Genomic DNA, 23,834 nt, shown 5'->3' on the forward strand with positions numbered 1-23,834 from the left:
GGGCGGAAGTGGTGGTCATAAATACATGTATCTGTAAAAAGAGAAAGGATACTGTTATCCGCTCCGAGCAGGAACAAAAGAGGGCGTGTTTTAAAATGAAATTGACAGAGAAAAGAAAAGGTATTACATAAACTGTAGGGAAGCAAGAGGAAGACCGCAATTCAAAGTCAAAGTGCCTTAGGTAGGAAAATTAACTCGAGCCAAACAATGACATGCGTACCATAGAAACAGACAATTTATGCATGAAGAAAAACCAAACTATCAAAAGGGGTTCATTCTTCAATTAAGTTAACTACTTAATCTTAATTAAGTAATTAATTGATTAATCAATTTATTTATTCATTAATCAATTAATTAATAAATCAATTAATTGATTAATTTATAATACATGCAAGTAATTGTTTGAGTCATGTGAAAAACAAAACGCTGTACAGAATGAGAAAATAGGAGGCTGCAATGATATAATATCTAAAAATATAATGCTTAGAATGAAGGTAAATTGATAAGCCCTGGTGATAGCTTGCCAAAAAAGAGGTTTAGTGGAGAAAGTGGCTAATGAACCTCCAGGGCCTCTCCATGTACCCGCCATAAACTGATATTTTCTCCCTTCCTTGTACGCTGCTTCCACAATGACCATCTCCTCTTCTCGTCAAGGTTGATTCTGGTGAGGTCCTCCATACAGCAGCAGGGGTCAGCTGAAAATGTTCTCCGTTGTTGCTGCAGGATTTTGATTTTGTCCTGGTAGCAGCTCAACTTATCAGGAAATGTTGTAGTTTCCCACCGCTGCACTCTCTCCAACTTAGCATCTGGCATGTTGAACTTCTCTGTCAGCATATTTTTAGCCAAGAACAGACAGTCTTCACCCTTTTGTTGGGAAGGCGGACATCCATTAGGTTATTTCTCCAGGGAAATCTCTCAAATTTGTTAATCAGGACTGAGTGATTTGCCATTACGTTCTCCCTCTCAGCCATTCATGTTGCCAACGAGTCAAGCCCTGTCATCTTTGATGATTCATTGAATCAATGTGTTCAATCTGAAACTTGATGGATTTGTTGACGTTTCATTCAAGTTTCTAGATGCAGTTACGTAACTCCATTTGTCTTTGTCAGAATTCATTCAGTGTTTCGCAAACAAAGCTTTCAAAATGTTCCATCTTGGTGTCAGTAAATGACGTCTCTTCGATGGTAGTGGCCTGGGCTGATAGTATAGGTAGCAGGTCAGATTCACTGTTGGTTTGCTTATTTAATTTGGGCATGGCTTTACAGATATCAGTTCTTACTATCCTAGATGCTGGTGCAGGATGATCTCAGTGGATTGATAAATCCTGGAGAGATGGAGGCAAGCAGTCAATAGAGATGGCTGTCGCGTTGTGGGACCTCGGTTTCCCAGCCAACATATTTGTTGGCCATTTCAGTTTGTCCAGATCTTCCTGATTGCATCCTGTGCGTTTGCCACACTGTGGTCTGTGTCATTGTTCCATGGTGTCTGCTGGAATATTTTGTGGGAATGGGTGACAACTTCCATCATCGCCATTATCCTTCATTGTCATCTTGGACAGGCTGTTGTAGTGACTGAAATGAAAAGACAAAGTGACAAGAGATCTCCACACCCATGGCCACTCCTCTACAAGTCAGTAAACTACAGTGATTGCCATCCATCACACACATGTTGTAATGCAATACATGTATTTAAACTTGAAAATAAATTTGGGCATTTTCTACTTTGGAATATGACATGCTGGTAAATTACCTTTGAATCTGAAATAAATTAACAACCTCATGTTCCCTTTATATGCACAATTGTTGCATGTTACACTTCAAAAATTTCAGGCCTTCATTTGGTGGAAGATCATACCCAGTTTCAGTCAGTTGTTTTATCAATTAGGGTTTGAGGACATGTGACATAAATAAATCTTTAACTTGAAATGATGAAAATTTAAAAAGCGGCGTCAGTTTTAAACTCTTTTTGTGCAGGTTGTTTTGAACCCACTCCTTCCTCTGTCACGGAAATCGGCTTCTTTGTCTGATGAGAAGACTGATACACATCAAAAAGAAACATGCCTCACAGATAGAAAATTTGAATAGATTTTTTTGGAGATTCCCGAAGGAGTAGATATCCACCCTTGTCTTTGTAACTGCTTAGGGTAATGAAAACCTATGAACAGTGCTAATTTTGAAAGTTGACAGGATGGAGTTAACCAGAACTATAGTTTCATAGGACCAAGCTTGTAGGTGTTCAAGGACAGTATTTGTCATAACAAAAATAAACTTTTCACAGTACATCATAATATCATTCATTAATTGGAATGCTTGTGTTTTTCCACAGCACAGAGATCAAATCACAAACTTGTCAACTAATGTTACAAATTCAAGTTTGGATTCCATTAAAGGTTAACAGAAATGGAAAACATTTAGTTCACGTAAAATATTTCAAATTAACAATAAATACCGCGGTACATACATGTAACCATTTCAAAAACATCATCAATTCAATTTTTACCCCATTAATAGTGACCCCAAAATGAATAAAAATTTCCTACATTTCCCCGCCCACAAAAATCCGCTTTTGGCCGATCGCGCTCCCAGGCTGATTTGATGACATCATCTGCAGAACGCCTACATGTGCAGTGTACATGTACATTGCATGATTGCACACAGTACATGCAGTTTTACACGTTTGCAATAGACCACGTTGTGTTCAATGTAGCTTGGCACACAGGCAAACACTGTCTCAGTTCAAGGTAGAAATTAAAAGACACAGTCCTACTAGCTAGCACAGTATTTGCCTGTGGGCCAAGCTACATCAAACACAACGTGGACTGAAATGCAAGCGGGCGAAACCCCTTGTATTGTGTGGAATTATGCAATGTACATATACATGTACACTGTGCATGTAGGCGTTCTGCTGATAATGTCGTCAAATCAGCCTGGGAGCACGAACGGCTAAAGGGGAATTTTTTGTGGGCAGGGAAACGCAGGATCTTTTAATTCATTTTGGGGTAATGATTAACGGGGTAAACATTGAATTCACGATGTTTTTCAAATGGTTGCATATTTATTGTTAATTTGAAACATTTCACTTGAACTAAATGTTTCTATTTCTGTTAACCTTTAGTTTTAATCATGTCATCAGAAATTGAAGACACTGGAGGCTACATACATATTAAGCAACCCCAAGCAAAAATCCTTTCATTAAGAATTCAAACTGCTTGCCCGTGCTATATTAAAGAAATGATCAGAAGGTTTGTTGAAAAAAATCACAAACATGTTATGGGAAAATTGCGGCATTTATAGATGTAAAATATTTCAGGACATAAAGTTGCATATCTTTTTGGAAAACTAAACATTGAAATCAACTTGTAGTGGGGGCATCAAGCAGGACAGATATGAAATTCACGCTTACTTTCTCTGTGTTTTATGAATACAAGAATTAACACTTATCATTCAACGGATAAAAAAACACAAGACGAAACAGCATTTAAGAACACCCGTTACCTGGTTTCAAAATGGAACTTTGACAAATTTGAGGTCTCCAAACATCGGGCTTTCATTCTGAAGATAACTGCAATGTCTTTCGATTTATAAACTTCAAACTCTGTGTCGCTGATACATACTGTATCATCCACATCAACACAAAAGTGAGGATTGATGACTCACCTGAACTGTGAAATTGTTACTAATGCCCACTGCAAAGTAGGGCCTTCTCCAACCCTGGTGGTGCTGCCAGAGATGGCACTTTTGAAACATTCCGATGACACACAAACATGAATAACACCAACTGGTCGTCATGCATCTCCATCAGGAGCATTTCATGGCTCCTGTGAGACTAAACCACATGGGGATCCAGGAAACTAGTGGCCAGTACAATCCAACAATCTGAAATGGAACAAAGCGCGACAGACGTAACTGAATTTCAATAGTGACCAAGGGAAGTATTGAGGCTACTGACCTCCAACTCCATTGGAAGCAAGCCAAGGAAATAGCAATGGGGGCCATTCCCTCAGGAAAATTTAGCCCCCTTCCCCATGGAAAAACTCTCTAAAGTTCACTTGAAGCAAAAATATAAAAATGCGTACAATGTAAAATGAAAGAGTTCTTCAGGGGATGAGACTTGTTTAAGCATCAGCTTCATGTTGTGTATTGCTAAAAAGGCAGATCGGGGTTTTACAAATGAGAGGGGTACCTGAAATTTAAGGAATGAGTCTAAATAAGATGGAGCCTTATTGTGAAACGTTCTGTTTTTGAGGTTATTGAATAATCAGTTGAGGGTGATAATGAAGCATTCAGAAAGGAAAATGTGTCACCCCAGATCCACATACTGCATTTTAAGGATGCCTTGTTTAGGCAATGAATTTTCCACAATGAAATGTTAGGATTTTACACTATGATGCTTATCGGTTCATTGATAGTTCCCCTGAAGTTCAATTCACAAGTTCAAAGTTCCAATCAGAGTTCAATGTTCTCTGTAATGGAGTTGAGTCACTTCAAATACGAGGGTCACATTCACTTGAGATTCATAACTTCACTGGTTTTAACTGGGCTTTACACAAAAACGGGAAAATAGGTACATGTACAAAAGAATAAAATTTGTCCTGATAAATGATTGTGCATTTGGATAGTAGACATGCTAAGCCTTATCGCAAATACTGCATGGGTGATTTTACACAATGGTAGAAAGGCATTGTGGGAAGGAAAAAGGAGCAAACATTGCCCCTTTGTCCTTCCCACAATGCCTTTCTACCATTGCTTAAAATTGCCCGTGCAGTATTAGCGATAAGGCTTATAAGTTAGAGTAATAATGACCCATAAATATAACAAATTGACATAAACAAGGGTTGAATTTAATAATACTGAAAAGCCGGAATTATTCAAAAATCGTAATCCACTGTTGCACAAGGTAGTCAGCCTCCTTGACCTATTTCAGTAGTGCTATTAGGCCTAACATTAGACACCTATAGTACAGGGCTACACGAAATTGGTCCTATATATTGTACATGTACATGTACATGTAGCTACATGTAGGCAACAGCTACAATGCTATGTAACATAGCATAGGCCTGTTTAGGCCTAGGCTATTATCTCAAAACTTTAATACAAAATAGCACAATTAAATCACCAAAAAGACACGATTCATAAAATATAAAGAAATCCAATTACCTCTGTCCCATGCTTGGTCTAAGTTTGGGGGAGAACCTTAATAACTGAACTCACTGAAAGTTTAATCAAGTGAACTAAACAATGTGGTCGCACAGACTTGAGAGGAAATGCACAATAATATGAATATAGCGCCGCCAAGTGGCCGGAGTTGCATTGATTTTGAGCCACTGCAGTTTGAAATTTCAGTGCGTACGTTCAGATCTGGTGCTTCTCACTTCAGGATACCAAACGCATGTGCGCAAATTGGGAAGGGGCGACAAAAATCAATGCATTTTTTAATGCAGTCAACAAGAAAATGGCAACCCTTTCAGGACGTTGAACTGACACATAGACAAATACATTAATTACATTTACTTTGGAACATTTTGAAACTTCGTACTTCACAATATGTCTGGGGTTTTTTTTTTCAAAAATTTGCTGATGTCCTCCAAGATTTGACTATATTGAGCCAAATTTCCATTAAAACTGTCAAATTGTGATCTGTACATATGCAAGGAAGGAACCAGTCAATAATAAGACAAAGTGAGAAATGATTAGATATTTGAGACCATGACACATTGGCCTTAAATTGACAAGACCCCCGTATGAGCTCCCAACTACTAGACAGAGTTATCCTGCGTAATTGCCAGCTAAATCAAAAAAGGCAGCGGCAAAAAGCTAATGGGAGGGGGCCTTTCCCATTATAAAAACAAGAAAAACGTATTCTCTTTAATAGCTTGAACCCCCCCCCCATAAATGCTGGCTGACGCAATAAGCAAGCCTCCCAACGCAAATAGCCAGGATTTTGTTTGCCCGTTCAAATTCGTCCCATGTAGGATAAGAAATATAGTCTGGTAACGGTTGACGTGGGATTATTTTGCAACACAATAATAATGTAACACTTCTGTCATCTATCCGTATTATTCAACATGCTGGTTCTGCCTGATCTATTTCCTCTCTAAAATGTTACAAGTGTATATTCCTTTTGCCGAATTTATTTTGCGTCTATCAGTGTCCCATCCAGAGCCCCCGTGACACTCTAAAAAAGACTATACCATCCCATAATTCAATGTGAAAGGTTTTCTCTCTCAAGAAGTGAATTCTCGCGGTCGGAGGTTGTTCCATTTATTGCCCTCGCGGCTGGACAAAGGGGCAATCCTCCATTTGCTTTATTCAGGCATTTGCATGTTTTCCCTATTTTTTGCTGCATCATGATAAAGGTATTACTGAAACCTTTTGTGGAAACCTTAGTGTGGAAGATATTCACAGTGCATAAACAGCGAAATTTTGGGCATATTTAATGAAAAGGTTGAGAGTTTAGTCATTAATTCAGATTTTCCTCATAGACGCAACACTATTTTTGCCCCTTTGAGTTTTGAAGTGTGAAATATAGAATAGCGACCAATTGATCAATCAGAGAGAAGAACCAAAACAGTGACGTCATCCCAACCGCGAGAATTAGGCCTAGGCTACTTTTGTTATACGATTATAGTTCACATGATAATGTCAACGAAAGCCTTTTTAACGGATAAACAATGGTAGTATCAAAAATTCTGTTCATTGTGACATGGATTTAGAATGAAACTTCTCATGAAAACAAATTACTTGAAGTTGTGAAAGAGTACATTTTTTGCCAGAGTTATGATTGCCACGCATTGTCTTTATAATGGAGATCAATGTTGCACGTCACTGTTGGTTGCTAGGATTATGCTGTACTATCACTTAACTCCATCTTGCCCAGTCGATGCATCCCAGTTTGAATCATCTTGTATTTTTTTTCATGAGCCAGTTTATAATTTCAGCAACGAATGTGCACTGTGGGATCTGGTATTTTCATTTCAGGACAAAAACAGTGCATAAATGTACACAAGTTGGGAAGGATCGGACAATAATCAAAGCTTCATTTTATGCAGTCAAAAAGATCAAAACACTAGTAGGCCCACATCACTTGACACATAGACAAATATATTATAACATATACATCGAAACATTAAGTCTCAAGAGTATGACACACCCCCTGCACAAAACCAATTAGAATATTATTGTATCGTATTTCTCCTCAATTCAATACAACTTCGGTATTACATTTCTTTTACATGCATTTACATTTACACAATCACCAAATATAATTTTAATAACATTCTTGCATTTATTCATGCATGCAATGCTGTTCAACCCTAATACACAAAGTGAGTAGGCCCAAACTAAAATATCAACCCAAAGGTGGAACCAGAGCAGAATGCTCCTCCACCATTTTTTGTGGAAAAAAATATTAGAGAAAAAGGTTTTTGGTCTCTTTTCCTTCTCTTCTATTTTGCCTTTGAGAAAGATGTAGCTAGGATCGAATCAGGCCCACCATATTTTGTGACTCTTCCAAAAGTGTGGAAAAACAACAAAATTTTGCTTTATCCCCCAGAAAAAGACATAGCTGTTGCATACAATCTTTCCAATCTATTTCCCCCTCCTCAAAACATGTTGGCCGCCCTCCGTCGAAAATTCGGTTCTGGATTTGCCCTTGCCTTATCAATTTTGGAATCGGCTGCAGAGGAGGATCAGTTAAACGAAGGTGACATCCCCATTACAGGACCTGCAAAAGAGGGGGTGGTATTCCCCGCAGTCAAAAAAGTGACCCCCCCCCATCTGCCGCCAGTGCCATCACGTAGGATAATTGAAAAACTAGTTGGGTCAACAGTCGGGTGGGGAATAATTTGTAAAACCATAGTAATACAATACTTTGCCAGCTATTTGTGTGAATCAACATTCCTGTTTTCTCTTTTGTATTTTACACACTGTTTTATTTCTTTTGCAGCCCTGATTTTGCCTTTGAATTCTCCTGCCTGTTGTGTACTGATCGGGGCTACACACCGGCCCGTCCCCTAATCCTGCCCTGATATCAGTTTTCTGCACTGCTCGTTTGAAAACGGCCCCTCTGCTGACACATTCAGAAAGACTATCCCACAATTCAATGCGAAAAGTTTTCCTTCTCGAGAATTTTCACAAAGCGATTTAGCCCTAGGCTGATTGTATTCAACAGTTAAATTCATCAGCTTAATGTTAAGGAGTGCCGTTTTACTGATAAGAGTGAACAGTAGTTTCGTACATTCTGGTCATCACAAAATTGAGTTAAAATAATACTCTAATGAAAACAAATTACTTGAAGTTGTGAGAGAGTACATTTTGGCCAGAGTTATGATTGTTACGTCACGCGTAGGTTGCTATGTTGCTCCTCCGCTATAAATTGAGCGCAAACCATGGAAACACCAGTTGTGTTTACGCTTTGCTTTGAGTGTGGATGCCTTATTTCTTCGTGAGAAATCGCCTCATTTCGAATGCAATTTTGCCTGATTATTGCTGTACTTCTTTGGGCTTCAGTCACCGAGACTGTAAGGTAAGAAGAGTCATGCATGACAGTCGCTTTCTTCCACATTTTGATTTTTCTACGTAGCATACTGAGGCTGAGGTTATGAACGTGATAAAAAAAATGGTACGCACTAGCCCAGGTTGGTTGGACGTTGTCTTCATTTAGGCCTACACTAAGACTGACGTCCAGGGTATAAAGTCCTCCTCCAATGCGAAATTTTTTTCAACTTTTTTTTTCTCACATTTTTACCTGGCGGAGGCAGCTCGATCAAATGTCATTCACAAGTGCCTTGTATCACGAATTCCATAAATGCTGTGTTAATGGAGATGTGTTTTATTTCTCCATGGTTGAAGTTACTATAGCCTATACTGATATACGCCCGCGCCGCGGACAATGCATTTTGCAGGAAATTTATTGCAATGCCACGCTTTCCGTCGTGAATGATCTACGTTTTCTACATTGCTTTGTGTCAGTCGAAGTATAAATAAAGACAACGTCCAACCTGAGCTTGTCTAATGCCCAACAAGATACAGGCAAGGGAAGCAAAACCAAATTAAAACAACTTTGTGTAATCGGAAAAAAGGGCATTCGCTATAGCTGTAGCCCAACATATTTTTATGTAGCCTTGTAGGGTACATGTACATGTATATGCTGTCAAAACAAAAACAATCTATTTTCTTTTCTAGTTCCGTGACCCTGAGCACCATCCCGGGTCCCTCCCAGGGTAGTCCTTCCACCTCTGCCCTGCCTGAAGACTGTCCGTCAACTGTTGACTTGTTTGACATCGTCTTCATCTCTGCAGTACCAATAGCTGCTGTCTTTGGAATGCTCCTGCTTTTGGCCTTTCTGCAAGATCTCAGACAAGAATGCAAGCACAAGGTAGGAATCATAGCTTGGTAATGTTCAATTTGCTTCTCTCCCAACATTATTGCAAAGTTATCTTTCCACATCTTTATTTCCTTTCTCATCAAAATGTGTGGTTCCTTTCTTTGTCTCAGAGCAAACGTTCCAGCCCACCATCTCCCTGCCACATCCGGGGGAATAGGGCCAGAAAGGAACGCGCCTACGTCATTGACGTAGACTATGCTGGCCGTTCACGTTGGGGTTCATTCCTGCGTTGGTGTTCACTGCACAAATCACCTGGTGCAAACAAAAACCCACGTCTTGTGAGACTCCAAGAGGAAGCTCAAGAGGAAGCTGAGAGAAAGATGATTGGCCTCGACCACACAAATGAGAACAACAATAACGAAGTGAGCATTGAAATCAGACCTTGCGAGGAACCAACTACCAGACTGCCCGTCAGCACCAACTCTGACTCCGCTGTCGCCATGGATGGTATTCAATCTTCATCCACCTTGTCTGCCTCGGATACAGATTCCTTGAGGAATGACATCATCATCAGTAAAGATTCGGCCAATGGGAAGCAAGACGTATCTGAAGGGAACCAAAGTTTGTCTGAAATCAAGCCAACCACATCCAGCAAGCACTGTGTCAGATCTTGCTTTTCAATTCTAGCAGCGTTTGTCCAGATCTTCCTGATTATATCCTGTATATTTGCCACACTGTGGTCTGTGTCATCGTTCCATGGTGTCTGCTGGCATACTTTGTGGGAATGGGTGACAGCTTCCATCATTGCCATTGTCATCCAGGCTGTCATCTTGGACACACTTAAGGCTGTTGTAGTGACTGTAATGAAGAGACATAGTGACAAAAGAGCCACCACATCCTTAGTCATTCCTCACCCATTCAGTCAGTAAACTAGATCGATGACCTTTCATCACACGTTACTTGTAATGCAGAATCTCAGCATCTGTGGTAATCTTCTCAGTGGCATATTAGTGGATTTCAAAATGCCAGTAAGTTACATATATTTTGAAATCTAGATATTTAGCTGATATTCAAGTTTCATACATGCACCAAACGTGCATGTCACACTTCAAGCATTACTGTCCTTGTTTTGGTGGATAATACATGCATTAGAAACAATTATGGGAAAATGTTCATAAAAATAATCTGACTTCTTTGGAAAGGAAAATTTCATTCAAATGCGAAACCTTGTTATTCAAACTTGTTATTCAAAGTTGTGCAAGACACAAGTTGACTATGACTATGATTCAATATAAGGTAACACTGAAATTATGTTACAAGTTTCAATGTGAATCTTTCAACTTAAAAGATACTTTTGGAGTGCATTTCTACTTAATTAATCTTGTCATCAGCACTTGAAGAAGCTTAAAAGCTACGTGCACTGGAAAGCGTCTTGCGAAAAATAAATCGAATAAAAAAATAACGTGTCTTACTATGGACATGAAAAATTCATTCAAATGGAAAATCATATTGTTCAAATTTGTAAAACAATCTCAAGCTTTTTATGTATTCTTGTAGAGGATAGAGAAATTTGTTACCCCCTAAAATTGAAACGGACCAGTCCTAAAGTTACTCAGTGGCCCTACCCCTGGACTTATGGTAGAACCCAAAGGACAGGATGTTTGCTCTGTTGACTGTGCTGGTCACTTGAGGCAGACTTAAGTGAACCCACAATCAGCAAGTGTCCTTCTCTGCCCTTTGTCCACAGGTATGTTTCAAGTTCAATTCTTGTTTTATTGATTCTTTTCTACATTGTTCTTTGTTTTATGTCAAGTATAGCTTTTTATGATAATAGTTTGGTATGTAAAGCTACAACATTATTGCCTCTATTCTTGTATTTGTTTGGCAATGGACTAGTTGATGTTGGATCCAAAGTATATAAGGTTTTGGACTTTACATAAATGTAGACGAACTTGCCATGCATTGCTATTAAAATGTAGATGAAGTCTGTACCATTTCTATTCTGGAGAATGTCCAGACTTGAAACACTGGATCAGAGTCGGCCTTACATGTATTCTGATCTGGGGTGAACGTTGGACTGTAGATGTATTCCATTGTAACAAAGCTTTCCTGAAAGTTAATCATCTTGAAACAATTGTTGCAACTGAATTAGTAAGAAGCAGAAGAAATTGGAAGTTAGAAGATAGTAAAACTTTTGAGCCTTGTGTCACACCTGTATTATACTGGATAATGTGTAGAGAGTGCACAGCAGTGACCACATGGAAGGGTCATTGACTCTGGCCACAGTGGCATGGACTCCCACATGGACTGTGATGACTCATCACTGTATAGCCAGATTAGCCTGGGATAGTTTATTGGCCCAGATCAGTAGGACAGATGTGTGTTTTTTTTACTTATGAGAGACAAGTCTCAAGCTAGGAAACAAGGTCTGCGCACATGTGGGCTTTGTCCCAAGGAATGATGTTTAGGTAAAACTTTATAGAGGCAGGATATGGGCCATGCATGGAGGAAGGTGGGCCATATGAGTTTGAAGTGTTTTCTGCACACTGTACTGACAAGAACACAATGCCATAGGAAGTGTGACAAATGCACTAAAAGGAACACTCCTAGTGAGTAATTCTAGGTGAATTATATACCCTCAACATAAATTCTTATCTTATATCTTATGTATTATACTACATTTTCAGGTCATCAGATAAAGCTACAAATACAGGTTTTTGAAATATAATGAGGTACATTTTATTAACTGTAATTGAAATCATTGGGCTAGTTAGGAGAGAAATAAAATTCAAGAAAAACTCGTTTGTTTCTCTGTCGCTGTGTTTTATGAATATCCAGATTAAAAGTCACTCATACCACAAAGAGGAACGTTGATAAAAAGGAGTGGAGAACTCTTTTACTGGTTTGAAAATTGTTGACTCGCACACACAAAATGAAACTTTAAATAACACTTCTTGTGTAGGAAAGGAGGAACTTTTCTGGCGCTGTGAGATGCTGCCATCGTCGGTTGTTTTTCTAGAAACAGTTAAAACTTACAAGAAAATGCAACTTGCACAAACTGCAGTGAAGGAAAATCGGTTATCATGATTCCATCGTGGGTCTGCCAAAGACCCTCTATGAGCCAATCAAACCGTGGAATCCAAGCAAATAAATATCAGTACAATCTCACAAACTGAAATGACACACGTTCCTGATTAATCTTAGAGGCATTTAGTCTATTGACGTCCCCCTGCCATTGGAAGCAAGCCAGATGGTGTGTTTATGGAAGGCCTAGCTGAGACTCAAGAGCCCCAATGGAAGTTCCTGCCCCCCATGCCTACCTTTTCCACAATTTGAACCTATGAAATGAACACAGTATACGTACATGGAACCGCTCATTTGCTTTCAGTGCATAACCCTTGAAAAAAACGCATGCTCCCTGATTGCCCGTGGATATTTTCACTTTAGTTATGTTTACACCCTTGAACAAGCCCCCAGAAAGTAAAGTTGCGTGCAGTACATGTAGGCCTATAAAGCAAAGTTTTGGTTTTTCGAGAAAAAAGGCCTTCTTTCAATTGCTGTAGAAAGTTCCATCAAAATACCAAGTGATGTATTCCTTTAAAATGAAATAGTACCTTCGGGAAGGGAGGATAATTTCAGCATCAGCTTCAGGTAAGTTTTCTAATATCAAGGCAGATCAGGCATGGACAATTTCTTGGGGGAGGGGGCTTCAATTTAGTAATTAAGGAATTTAAGGGGGAAGTGAGCCTGAAAAAGTGGGCATTTCTGCAGAGAGAATTTTCGATATTATTCAACAACCAAGATACCAAGATTTTATGTTTCGCCATTCCAAAGAATAAAGTAGGGCGAGGGGGCATATGTCAAGCATGCCCCCCGATCCACTGTTTATATGCATGCATTGTTTCAGCCAACACAGTGCTAGAATGAAATGCTAGGATTATGCTGCAATATCGCGTAACTTCGTCTTGCTCAGTCGATGAACTGCCCCTGCTGTTTGCATCCCAGTTTATAATTTCAACAACGAATGTGCACAGTGAGATCTGTTATTTTATACTTCAGGACAAAAAACAGTGCATAACATGTATACATGCTGGGAACTTAAAGGATAGGACAATAATCAAAGCTGCATTTTATGCAGTCAAAAAGATCAAAACACCTGTAGTAGGCTCACATCACTTGGCACATAGACAAATATATCACAACGTGTACTTCGACACATTAATTCTAAAGAGTATGAAACTTAGTTTTTGTACTTTAAAGGTCTTTCCCTCAAAATTGTTGATGGTCTCCATCATTTCGAACGCAAAGAGCCGATTTTTTTTGATTCTGAAACTGTCAAAACTGTCAAAACTTTGATGTGCGTATATGTGCATATGCAAGGAACTAGTCAATAATATGGAAACGCAATAATAATAGAAATAAAAAAGAATAACCCCACAAAAAATTAGAGTTTTGTATTTCTCCTCAATTCAATGGAACTTTGGTAACCCCTTTTTTCTACATGCATTTACATTTACAAAACCACTGAATATAAATTTATCAATATTCATGCATTTATTTTTGCATACAATGCCGTTCAAGCCTAATACACAAAGTGAGTAAACCCAAAATAATGTATAAATCCAGAGGCGGATCCAAAGGAGGTCCCCAGATTTTTCTTGTGAAACAATATCAGAGAAAGCGTAGTTTGTTTGTTTTCTTTTTTGGTCTCTTTTCCTTCTCTTCTGTTTTGCCTTTGAGAAAGATGCAGCTTTAGTATAGAATTAGGCCCTTCATATTTTGTGACTCTTCCAAAAGTGTGCAAAAACATCCAAATTTTGCCTTATCCCTCAGAAAAGACATAATGGTTGCATCAAATCTTTCCGGTCACTAGGGTAAACATCAGTGAGCCTATTGAGCTGTATGTACTGCTGGACAGTGAGTGACTTGGAGTGGAGTCGCATGAGTTGTGTCCCACACGCCTGATTTACTCAGGCCGGGGAAGGAGAGACTGTGCAATCGAGCCCTGCACACCATCTGCACGTAACCAACGATCCTCAGAATTCATTCAAGCCCCCTTGAACTACAAGTCCTTTAACTGCAAGCTCCCCGGCTTATTTCCAATTGAAGCCAGGACAAGTCATCCCCAACTTCAACACAACTTCGAGCTAGGCCCTTTATTTGTTTTTGTTGTTAACTAATAATTATCTTCTGTTAACAGAATCCCTGGGTTTTTCTTGTCATTTCTAAATATATGTATCCTTTAGATTTAGGATATTTGTATTTTCGCACAGGGTGCAAAAACTTTCCACTAGCTTAGCTGGAAACGCACTAATCTCCACTGGTTGGTTGACAATAAAATGGCGTAAACTAGTAAACAAATAAATAATGTAAGCAGGTGCCATAATTTTCATATTATGCCCGCTACGCATTTAAAACTTACAAGAAAATGCAACTTGCACAAACTGGAGTTTAATAGGGAAAATCGGTTATCATGATTCCATCATGGGTCTGCCAAAGACCCTCTATGAGCCAATCAAGCTGTGGAGTCCAAGCAAATAAATATCAGTACAATCTCACAAACTGACATGGATCCAAGCACAACACACGTTACTGATTAATCTTAGAGGCATCGAGTCTATCGACGTCCCCCTGTCATTGGAAGCAAGCCAGATGGTGTAACTATGGAAGGCCTGGCCGAGACTCAAGCGCTCCAATGGAAGTACGTGCCCCCCATGCCTACCTGATAATTTCAACTACAAATGTGCACAGTGAGATCTGGTATTTTCACTTCAGGACAAAAAGAGTGCATAAATGTACACACGTTGGGAAGGATCGGACAATAATCAAATCTGCGTTTTATGCAGTCAAAAAGATCAAAACACCTGTAATCGGCCCACATCACTTGCCACATAGACAAATATATCACAACGTGTACTTCGAAACATTAATTCTAAAGAGTATGAAACTTAGTTTTTGTACTTTAAAGGTCTTTCCCTCAAATTTGTTGATGCTCTCCATCATTTCGAACGCAAAGAGCCGATTTTTTTTTATTCTGAGACTGTCAAAACTGTCAAAACTTTGATGTGCGTATATGCGCATAGTCAATAATATGGAACACAATAATAATATAAATAAAAAAGTATAACCCCACAAAAAATTAGAGTTTTGTATTTCTCCTCAATTCAATGGAACTTTGGTATCACATTTCTTCTACATGCATTTACATTTAGAAAACCACTGAATATAATTTTATCAATATTCATGTATTTATTTTTGCATACAATGCCGTTCAAGCCTAATACACAAAGTGAGTGAACCCAAAATAATGTATAGATCCAAATGTGGATCCAAAGCAGATCCCCAGATTTTTCTTTGTGAAACAATATCAGAGAAAGCGTAGTTTGTTTGTTTTCTTTTTTGGTCTCTTTTCCTTCTCTTCTGTTTTGCCTTTGAGAAAGATGCAGCTATAGGATAGAATTAGGCCCTTCATATTTTGTGACTCTTCCAAAAGTGTGCAAAACATCCAAATTTTGCCTTATCCCTCAGAAAAGACATAATGGTTGCATCAAATCTTTTCGGTCTATTTCTTCTCCCCAAAGCATGTTGGCCGCCCTCTCCCGGAAAATTCGGTTGTGGATCCGCCTTTGACCACACCTGATCAATTTTGACAGCATGGAGGAAATCGGCTGCAGAGGAGGATCAGTTAAACGAAGGTGCCATCCCCATTACAGGACCTGTAAAAGAGGGGGGTTAAGTCCCTCAGTCAAAAAGGTGGCCCCTTGTTCCCCCTGCTTCTGCTTCCAGTGCCATCCGATGTCAGATAATTGAAAAACTTGTCGGGTTAACAGTCGGTTGGGGAATAATTTGGAACACTTTAATAATATACTTTGTCACCTATTTGTGTAATTCGTAATTTAACATTCCAGTTTTGCAAGATCTATTTTATCTTTTGTATTTTACAGTACATTTTATTTCTTGTGCAGCCCTGATTTTGCCTCTATTAGCTTTCCTTCAGGTCTCCTGTCTGTTGTACTGTGAACTTGGCTACATCCCTTCCCTTAATCCTACCAATATGCACTGATTTTTTCCGCAGCTTTCTGCACTGCTCGTGTGCAAGCGCGCCCTCTGCTGACATTCTCAGAAAGACTTTCCCACAATTCAATGCGAAAAGTTTTCTTTCTCGAAAATTTTCACAAAGCGATTTAGCCTTAGGCTAATTGTGTTCAAGAGTTAAATTCATCAGTTTGATGTTAAGGAGTGCTGATTTACTGATAAAGGTCAACAGTAGTTTCGTACATTCTGGTCATCACAAAATTGAGTTAGAATAATACTCTAATGAAAACAAATTACTTGAAGTTGTGAAAGAGTACATTTTGGCCAGAGTTATGATTATTACGTCACGTGTAGGTTGCTATGTTGCTCCTCCGCTATAAAATTGAGCGCAAACCATGGAAACATCAGTTGTGTTTACGCTTTGCTTTGAGTGTAGACGCCTTATTTCTTCGTGAGAAATTACTTCGTTGCGAATGCGATATTTCTCGATTATTGCTGTACTTCTTTGGGCTTCAGTCACCGAGACTGTAAGGTAAGAAGAGTCGCTTTCGTGTATATTTAGATTTTTCTACCGATAGCCTACGGAGCCTATGGTTATGAAAAAAGGCAGGCCTACGCATGTTATTGCTTTTAAGCTTGCAACTGCTTTAAGCGTAAACACATAAACACTGTCTACTTTCTTCTCTAGTTCTGTGACCCTGAGCACCATCCCGGGTCCCTCCCAGGGTAGTCCTTCTACCTCTGCCCTGCCTGAAGACTGTCCGTCAACTGTTGACTTGTTTGACATCGTCTTCATCTCTGCAGTACCAATAGCTGCTGGCTTTGGACTGCTTCTGCTTTTGGCCTTTCTGCAAGATCTCAGACAAGCATGCAAGCACAAGGTAGGAATCATAGCTTGGTAATGTTCGATTTGCTTCTCTCCCAACATTATTGCAAAGTTATCTTTCCACATCTTTATTTCCTTTCTCATCAAAAAATGTGTGGTTCCTTTCTTTGTCTCAGAGCAAACGTTCCAGCCCACCATCTCCCTGCCACATCCGGGGGAATAGGGCCAGAAAGGAACGCGCCTACGTCATTGACGTAGACTATGCTGGCCGTTCACATTGGGGTTCATTCCTGCGTTGGTGTTCACTGCACAAATCACCTGGTGCAAACAAAAACCCACGTCTTGTGAGACTCCAAGGAACAATTGGCTTCAGCGACTGGTGAGTTGATTACTATATAAAGGCCAAAAAGTCACTCTCTCTCAAATGTGGTATTCTGTGGTGTGGTCTGTCTGAACAGCAACCCAACTTAATTCCTATTGTTGGTTGTACACTTTTCTGCAGGTTGTCTTTTGACCTGATTCTAGGACAGAAATCAGAACAGAAGACTTTGACAATGCCTCGCTCCATCGGTAAGCTTGTCGCCGTGGAGACAAAATACCCATCAATGGGTGGTGAATTCAACTCCAGGCTGCTTCCATCTTCCAACATTGGAGCCTGCCTGCGAGGAATCATCGACAGGGCATGTGATAAGTGAGTTTGTTCTTAACTTTGTGGATGTTTCCTTTAGAAACGAAATACTGAAACATATTTTATTTCAGAACTATGTGCTGAGACACAACTAAAGAATATGCCATTGCAAGGATTGCAACTTGAATTGAATTTGCAACCAGGTCATTAAGTCAGTGGTAAGATTTGCTTGCATTTTTATCGAATTCAGGATTTTTCAAAGCATATACAAATGTATACCCCACACCCTCCGTGAAGGGCTCTCAAAACCCCTGGTTATTTTTTCATGGATATTTCTTTTTCTTCCAATCTCATCCGTGAGTTATGCATATGTAACACTGTGCAAGGGAGTTATCATTCAAAGTGTGTTTTTTTCAATAATACTGCATAATTCAGTAAATTACTTGGCAGTAACTAACGAATTTGTCATAACATGAATTTTTAGTTACGGTTGGACACTGCAACCAATTGATTAGTGACACAGTTTAAGGGGTCTTTTCCGAGAAAACTTCAAAAACAATATTGAGATGTTGTGTTGCATGCAAAGTGATATCTTATACAGTTATGATTTCTCTCAAAATTTCATGGAACTCACCAAAATCACAACAATGATCAATTGTATTAAAAATAAACAAAACAAACTGTTTTCTCTTCTGCAGTGAGATCAAAAACATCCATGTCATGGATACCAAGACCCAGGATCATTACATCTCTGGCTGTGGTCCAAGCAGCGCTGGTATATCATCATCAGACCAAGGAATCACTACCATCCTTCCACTGCTGCTCTACACCACTCAGCCTGCATCCAGGGTCAACTACATCGCTTATTACTTCAAGAATGGCTCTCTCTGGACCTCTGCCTTTACACCTTGGCATCAGGGGAACTTCACCGGATCCCGTCGCATCACCTGCTTGTTTACCTGCATCAGTTACACCATGGTTGCAGTGCGGTTGATGTCAGAGCCACTTTTGCAGCCATCTCTGCAAGAGTTTGTAGTGGTCAGTCCCATGGGATTTGACATCACCATGGGTGTGGTGATCAAGGCAGCGGGGGTGAGTGCTGTGCTTTTCCCTTTTCTCATTCTGATCGAATTACTTTGCCGCACTGCTCCGACCCTTCTGTCATCTTGTGGTCGACCTGCTGCACTTCCTGTGGAACAGAGCAAGAACTTGTTTGAGAAAACTACCGACAGTTCTCAGCTGAAGAAAGTTCAGTTTGCCTCAAGCCACTTCAGCAACAGTGATGGCTATACTGAGCATGTCAAAGACAAGTTCCCTCAAAAGTCAGTCAGTGCTCCAGATATGCTGTGGCAGGGAACAAGACCAACTGACCAGAGTAACCAGCAACAGAACACTGATATGACAACTTTGTGCAACAACATTGCCAATCAGTGTGTCATCTCCAGTATCCCTTCTTGCATTGATATCAAACCAGGCCTCAGCATCAACAGTGATTTGGGAACCAATATCTGCAAAAATATCTATGGAGATTCCCAATCTATCAGTGCTGCTGACCAGCTTGAATGCCATCACAAGTTAACTTGTCTCGACAGGTGTGCTGTTTGTCATCGGACCGCAGGGAGCAAATACTACGACCCAGGAGCTGGTTGTTCACAAGAAACTGCCTCGGTCACATACAACATGTGTAATCCTGAAGGCTTGTATCATCTTGGTTCTGCCAACTCCAGCTCTAGTCTTGATTCAGTGTGTAGCTCAACCTGTTCTCTGACTACCAAGACTAGTTTCTCCAGTTCTTCCATCAGTATTTCCAGTTTGGATTGCGAGGAGAGCATAAGCAGCACTCTGACCAATGTTACTCCCCTCACCAACAACTCCTGGTCTACAATTGCTCTCAGTGACTCTTCAACATCATCTTTGAGCTGCACTGATATGAGTGAATTGGCAAGCATCACAAATTCATCTGTTACTTCATACCAATGGCCAGAGGATTATAATGTCCAAGGATCAAACAACGCTGTTGGTAGTTGGGATGAATGCTGCATTGCTCCATCTACACCACCTCTGAAGAAATTGTCAAGACAGCAACCTGACTCTATCACAAGAGCTACATCTATATCTGGCCTGTTGAAGAAAGAACACACGACACCTTACAAGCAGGAGACACATCAACACAGTCCAATGACAGGTTCAGACTACATTGTGGACTTGCCCATAGAATTTGAAATGCCAGAAGTGACTGTACAGAAAAATATCAACCACAAGTCTTTCTGCTTCAGATTGAGAAAGTGGCTGAAAGGATTCTGCTCAAAGTCAAAGAAGGAGAATGATGCCAAGTACAAGGTGAAGGAAGCTGAAATGCTTGCTGTCATGAAGACTTATCTGACTCACATGCCAACTGTCCCGTCTGTTGACAGTGAGACCAACGTAATTGCGGCTAATAACCATTGTGCAACAAGATCCACAGGCATCTTCTGTGAATCTATTTTCCTGACACCGAGTCAAGTGATCAAAAACCAGCTGGATACTCTAAGCTTTTCATCTTCAGGCAGCTGGAGCAGCATCACATCAGCTCAAGAGGAAGCTGAGAGAAAGATGATTGGCCTCGACTGCACAAATGAGAACAACAATAACGAAGTGAGCACCATTGAAATCAGACCTTGCGAGGAACCAACTACCAGACTGCCCGTCAGCACCAACTCTGACTCCGCTGTCGCCATGGATGGTATTCAATCTTCATCCACCTTGTCTGCCTCGGATACAGATTCCTTGAGGAATGACATCATCATCAGTAAAGATTCTGCCAATGGGAAGCAAGACATATCTCAAGGGAACCAAAGTTTGTCTGAAATCAAACCAACCGCATCCAGCAAGCACTGTGTCAGATCTTGCTTTTCAATTCTAGCAGCACTTGTCCAGATCTTCCTGATTACATCCTGTATATTTGCCACACTGTGGTCTGTGTCATCGTTCCATGGTGTCTGCTGGCGTACTTTGTGGGAGTGGGTGACAACTTCCATCACTGCCATTGTCATCCAGGCTGTCATCTTGGACACACTCAAGGCTGTTGTAGTGACTGTAATGAAAAGACATAGTGACAAGAGAACCAGTGCATCTATGGCCACTCCTCACTCATTGAGTCAGTAAACTAGATCGATGACCTTTCATCACACGTTACTTGTAATGCAGAATCTCAGCATCTGTGGTAATCTTCTCAGTGGCATATTAGTGGATTTCAAAATGCCAGTAAGTTTAATATTTTGAAATCTAGATATTTAGCTGATATTCAAGTTTCATACATGCACCATACGTGCATGTCACACTTCAAGCATTACTGTCCTTGTTTTGGGGGATAATCAAATTCAGTTTGCAATCCTTCTTTGATAGATTTTAAGGGGAGCATGTGACACAATATTTTGTTGTGAAATGGTGAAGAAATTTTGAAAACCTGCTTTCCGGTTTAAAAATATTTATTCACAGATTGTGGACTTTCCAGAATGATAGGTGATATTTTGACAGTCAACAACATCGACTTGACAGCAATCGCTAATATCAAATAAGTAGGCTGATTTGTGTTTGATGGGAATGTCTCTTTTTAAGCCAAATTGAAATATTGACATAAAAATAGGAACGGAAGAAGAAAACTGAAATACCAAAAGTCTTCAGTTTTCAACCACAGATACTCAAAATCATGGGAATGAATCCACATCATTTCAGTGGGTAGTGTTATAGAACTTTTTATAACATCAGTTGTTGTGAACTAGTATGAAAATCAAATCGTAGAAACATCAATTCAATATTTGACAATGATTCAGTGATCATGTCACAAGATGCAGTTTGAATGTTTAACTTACAAGATGTTTTACTTTGGATTGTATTTCACTTAATTAATCTTGTCATCAGTACTTGAAGAAGCTTGAAGCTACATGCATTAGAAACAATTATGGGAAAATCTTCATAAAATAATTTGACTTCTTTGGAAAGGAAAATTTCATTCAAATGCGAAACCTTGTTATTCAAACTTGTGCAAAATACAAGTTGACTATGACATCATGAAATCATGTTGCAAGTTTCAATATGAATCTTTCAACTTAAAAGATATTTTTGGAGTGCATTTCTACTTATTTAAACTTGTCATCAGCCCTAGAAGAAGCTTAAAACACTGTCACTGGCAAGCGTCCTGCGAAAAATAAATTGAATTAAAAAATAATGTGTCTTACTATGGACATGAAAAATTCATTCAAATGAAAAATCTTATTGTTCAAATTTGTGAAAAAATCTCAAACTTTGTATGCATTTTCAGGTCATGAGATAAAGCTACAAATACAGGTTTTTGGAATATAATGAGGTAAATTTTAACTGCAATTGAAATCATTTGGCTAGTTAGGAGAGAAATAAAATTCAAGAAAAACTTGTTTGTTTCTCTGTTGCTGTGTTTTATGAATATTCAGATCAAAATTCACTCATATCAGATAGAACCACAAAGAGAAATGTTGATAAAAAGGAGTGGAGAACTCTTCTACTGACTCGAACACAAAAAAATGAAACTTTAAATAACACTTCTTGTGCAGGAAAGGAGGAACTTTTCTAGCACTGTGAGATGCTGCCATAGTTGGTTGTTTATCTAGAAACATTTGTAATAGGATGAATTTTGTGCCCCCATTTTTTTTAAATGCTAACTCCCCCAGGATTAGGTCATACAGTTTCTGCTTGGCAGGGCGTGTGGGCAGGTTGGTAGCACAACTTGCAACCAACCACGAGTCCTTAAAGAGGAGCAGATAAATTCAGTGGCCAGTGACCCTCCACTCCACTTGGCTACTGGACTCAACAGAGATTGTTCTGTTGTCTCTGTGATCTCTCCTTGCATTGAACCTGCCACAATTACATATTCGTCCCTGTCCTGCTCTAGGCAAAGACACCACTAGTACTGAGGCACTAGGGTAAACATCAGTGAGCCTATTGAGCTGTATGTACTGCTGGACAGTGAGTGACTTGGAGTGGAGTCGCATGAGTTGTGTTCCCCACGCCTGATTTACTCAGGCCGGGGAAGGAGAGACTGTGCAATCGAGCCCTGCACACCATCTGCACGTAACCAACGATCCTCGGAATTCATTCAAGCCCCCTTGAACTGCAAGTCCTTTAACTGCAAGCTCCCCGGCTTATTTCCAATTGAAGCCAGGACAAGTCATCCCCAACTTCAACACAACTTCGAGCTAGGCCCTTTATTTGTTTTTGTTGTGAACTAATAATTATCTTCTGTTAACAGAATCCCTGGGTTTTTCTTGTCATTTCTAAATATATGTATCCTTTAGATTTAGGATATTTGTATTTTCGCACAGGGTGCAAAAACTTTCCACTAGCTTAGCTGGAAACGCACTAATCTCCACTGGTTGGTTGACAATAAAATGGCGTAAACTAGTAAACAAATAAATAATGTAAGCAGGTGCCATAATTTTCATATTATGCCCGCTACGCATTTAAAACTTACAAGAAAATGCAACTTGCACAAACTGGAGTTTAATAGGGAAAATCGGTTATCATGATTCCATCATGGGTCTGCCAAAGACCCTCTATGAGCCAATCAAGCTGTGGAGTCCAAGCAAATAAATATCAGTACAATCTCACAAACTGACATGGATCCAAGCACAACACACGTTACTGATTAATCTTAGAGGCATCGAGTCTATCGACGTCCCCCTGTCATTGGAAGCAAGCCAGATGGTGTAACTATGGAAGGCCTGGCCGAGACTCAAGCGCTCCAATGGAAGTACGTGCCCCCCATGCCTACCTGATAATTTCAACTACAAATGTGCACAGTGAGATCTGGTATTTTCACTTCAGGACAAAAAGAGTGCATAAATATACACAAGTTGGGAAGGATCGGACAATAATCAAATCTGCGTTTTATGCAGTCAAAAAGATCAAAACACCTGTAATAGGCCCACATCACTTGCCACATAGACAAATATATCACAACGTGTACTTCGGAACATTAATTCTAAAGAGTATGAAACTTAGTTTTTG

General features: G+C 39.7%; 2 protein-coding genes and 1 long non-coding RNA gene across 3 annotated transcripts; 2 read left to right on the forward strand and 1 right to left on the reverse strand.

Moving 5' to 3' along the window:
- Positions 1-727: 727 nt before the first annotated feature.
- On the reverse strand, positions 728-5,280 carry LOC110988597 (uncharacterized). The gene is made up of 3 exons (XR_002599464.2): positions 5,157-5,280; positions 3,657-3,875; positions 728-1,571 (listed from the first exon to the last, which is right to left on the reverse strand). It is a non-coding gene; the product is annotated as an uncharacterized LOC110988597 (long non-coding RNA).
- Positions 5,281-7,204: 1,924 nt separating this feature from the next.
- Positions 7,205-10,786, forward strand: LOC110988601 (uncharacterized). The gene is made up of 3 exons (XM_087148459.1): positions 7,205-8,523; positions 9,183-9,375; positions 9,495-10,786. Exons 1-3 carry the CDS (start codon positions 8,465-8,467, stop codon positions 10,251-10,253), a joined length of 1,011 nt encoding a protein of 336 aa, XP_087004585.1. The 5' UTR covers positions 7,205-8,464; the 3' UTR covers positions 10,254-10,786.
- Positions 10,787-16,585: 5,799 nt separating this feature from the next.
- LOC147796177 (uncharacterized) lies at positions 16,586-21,068 on the forward strand. The gene is made up of 5 exons (XM_087149069.1): positions 16,586-16,891; positions 17,048-17,240; positions 17,362-17,564; positions 17,688-17,876; positions 18,512-21,068. The coding sequence occupies exons 1-5, from the start codon at positions 16,833-16,835 to the stop codon at positions 20,955-20,957; spliced, it is 3,090 nt and encodes a 1,029-aa protein (XP_087005195.1). The 5' UTR covers positions 16,586-16,832; the 3' UTR covers positions 20,958-21,068.
- The last annotated feature ends 2,766 nt before the right edge of the window (positions 21,069-23,834 follow it).

Source organism: Acanthaster planci, linkage group LG18 (genome assembly GCF_054643075.1).
Source record: "Acanthaster planci isolate LZ-2023a linkage group LG18, COTS_SCS, whole genome shotgun sequence".
NCBI classification, from domain to species: domain Eukaryota; kingdom Metazoa; phylum Echinodermata; class Asteroidea; order Valvatida; family Acanthasteridae; genus Acanthaster; species Acanthaster planci.

What these genes read in the sequence shown, in the direction of transcription:
- LOC147796177 (XM_087149069.1), top strand. Translation starts at nt 16,833, where the DNA reads ATGCGATATTTCTCGATTATTGCTGTACTTCTTTGGGCTTCAGTCACC. An exon ending in TCAGTCACCGAGACTGTAAG is followed by an intron (nt 16,892 to 17,047) that starts GTAAGAAGAGTC and finishes TTTCTTCTCTAG; the next exon opens with TTCTGTGACCCTGAGCACCA. An exon ending in ACAATTGGCTTCAGCGACTG is followed by an intron (nt 17,565 to 17,687) that starts GTGAGTTGATTA and finishes ACTTTTCTGCAG; the next exon opens with GTTGTCTTTTGACCTGATTC.
- LOC110988601 (XM_087148459.1), top strand. Translation starts at nt 8,465, where the DNA reads ATGCAATTTTGCCTGATTATTGCTGTACTTCTTTGGGCTTCAGTCACC. An exon ending in TCAGTCACCGAGACTGTAAG is followed by an intron (nt 8,524 to 9,182) that starts GTAAGAAGAGTC and finishes TTTCTTTTCTAG; the next exon opens with TTCCGTGACCCTGAGCACCA. An exon ending in GACAAGAATGCAAGCACAAG is followed by an intron (nt 9,376 to 9,494) that starts GTAGGAATCATA and finishes TCTTTGTCTCAG; the next exon opens with AGCAAACGTTCCAGCCCACC.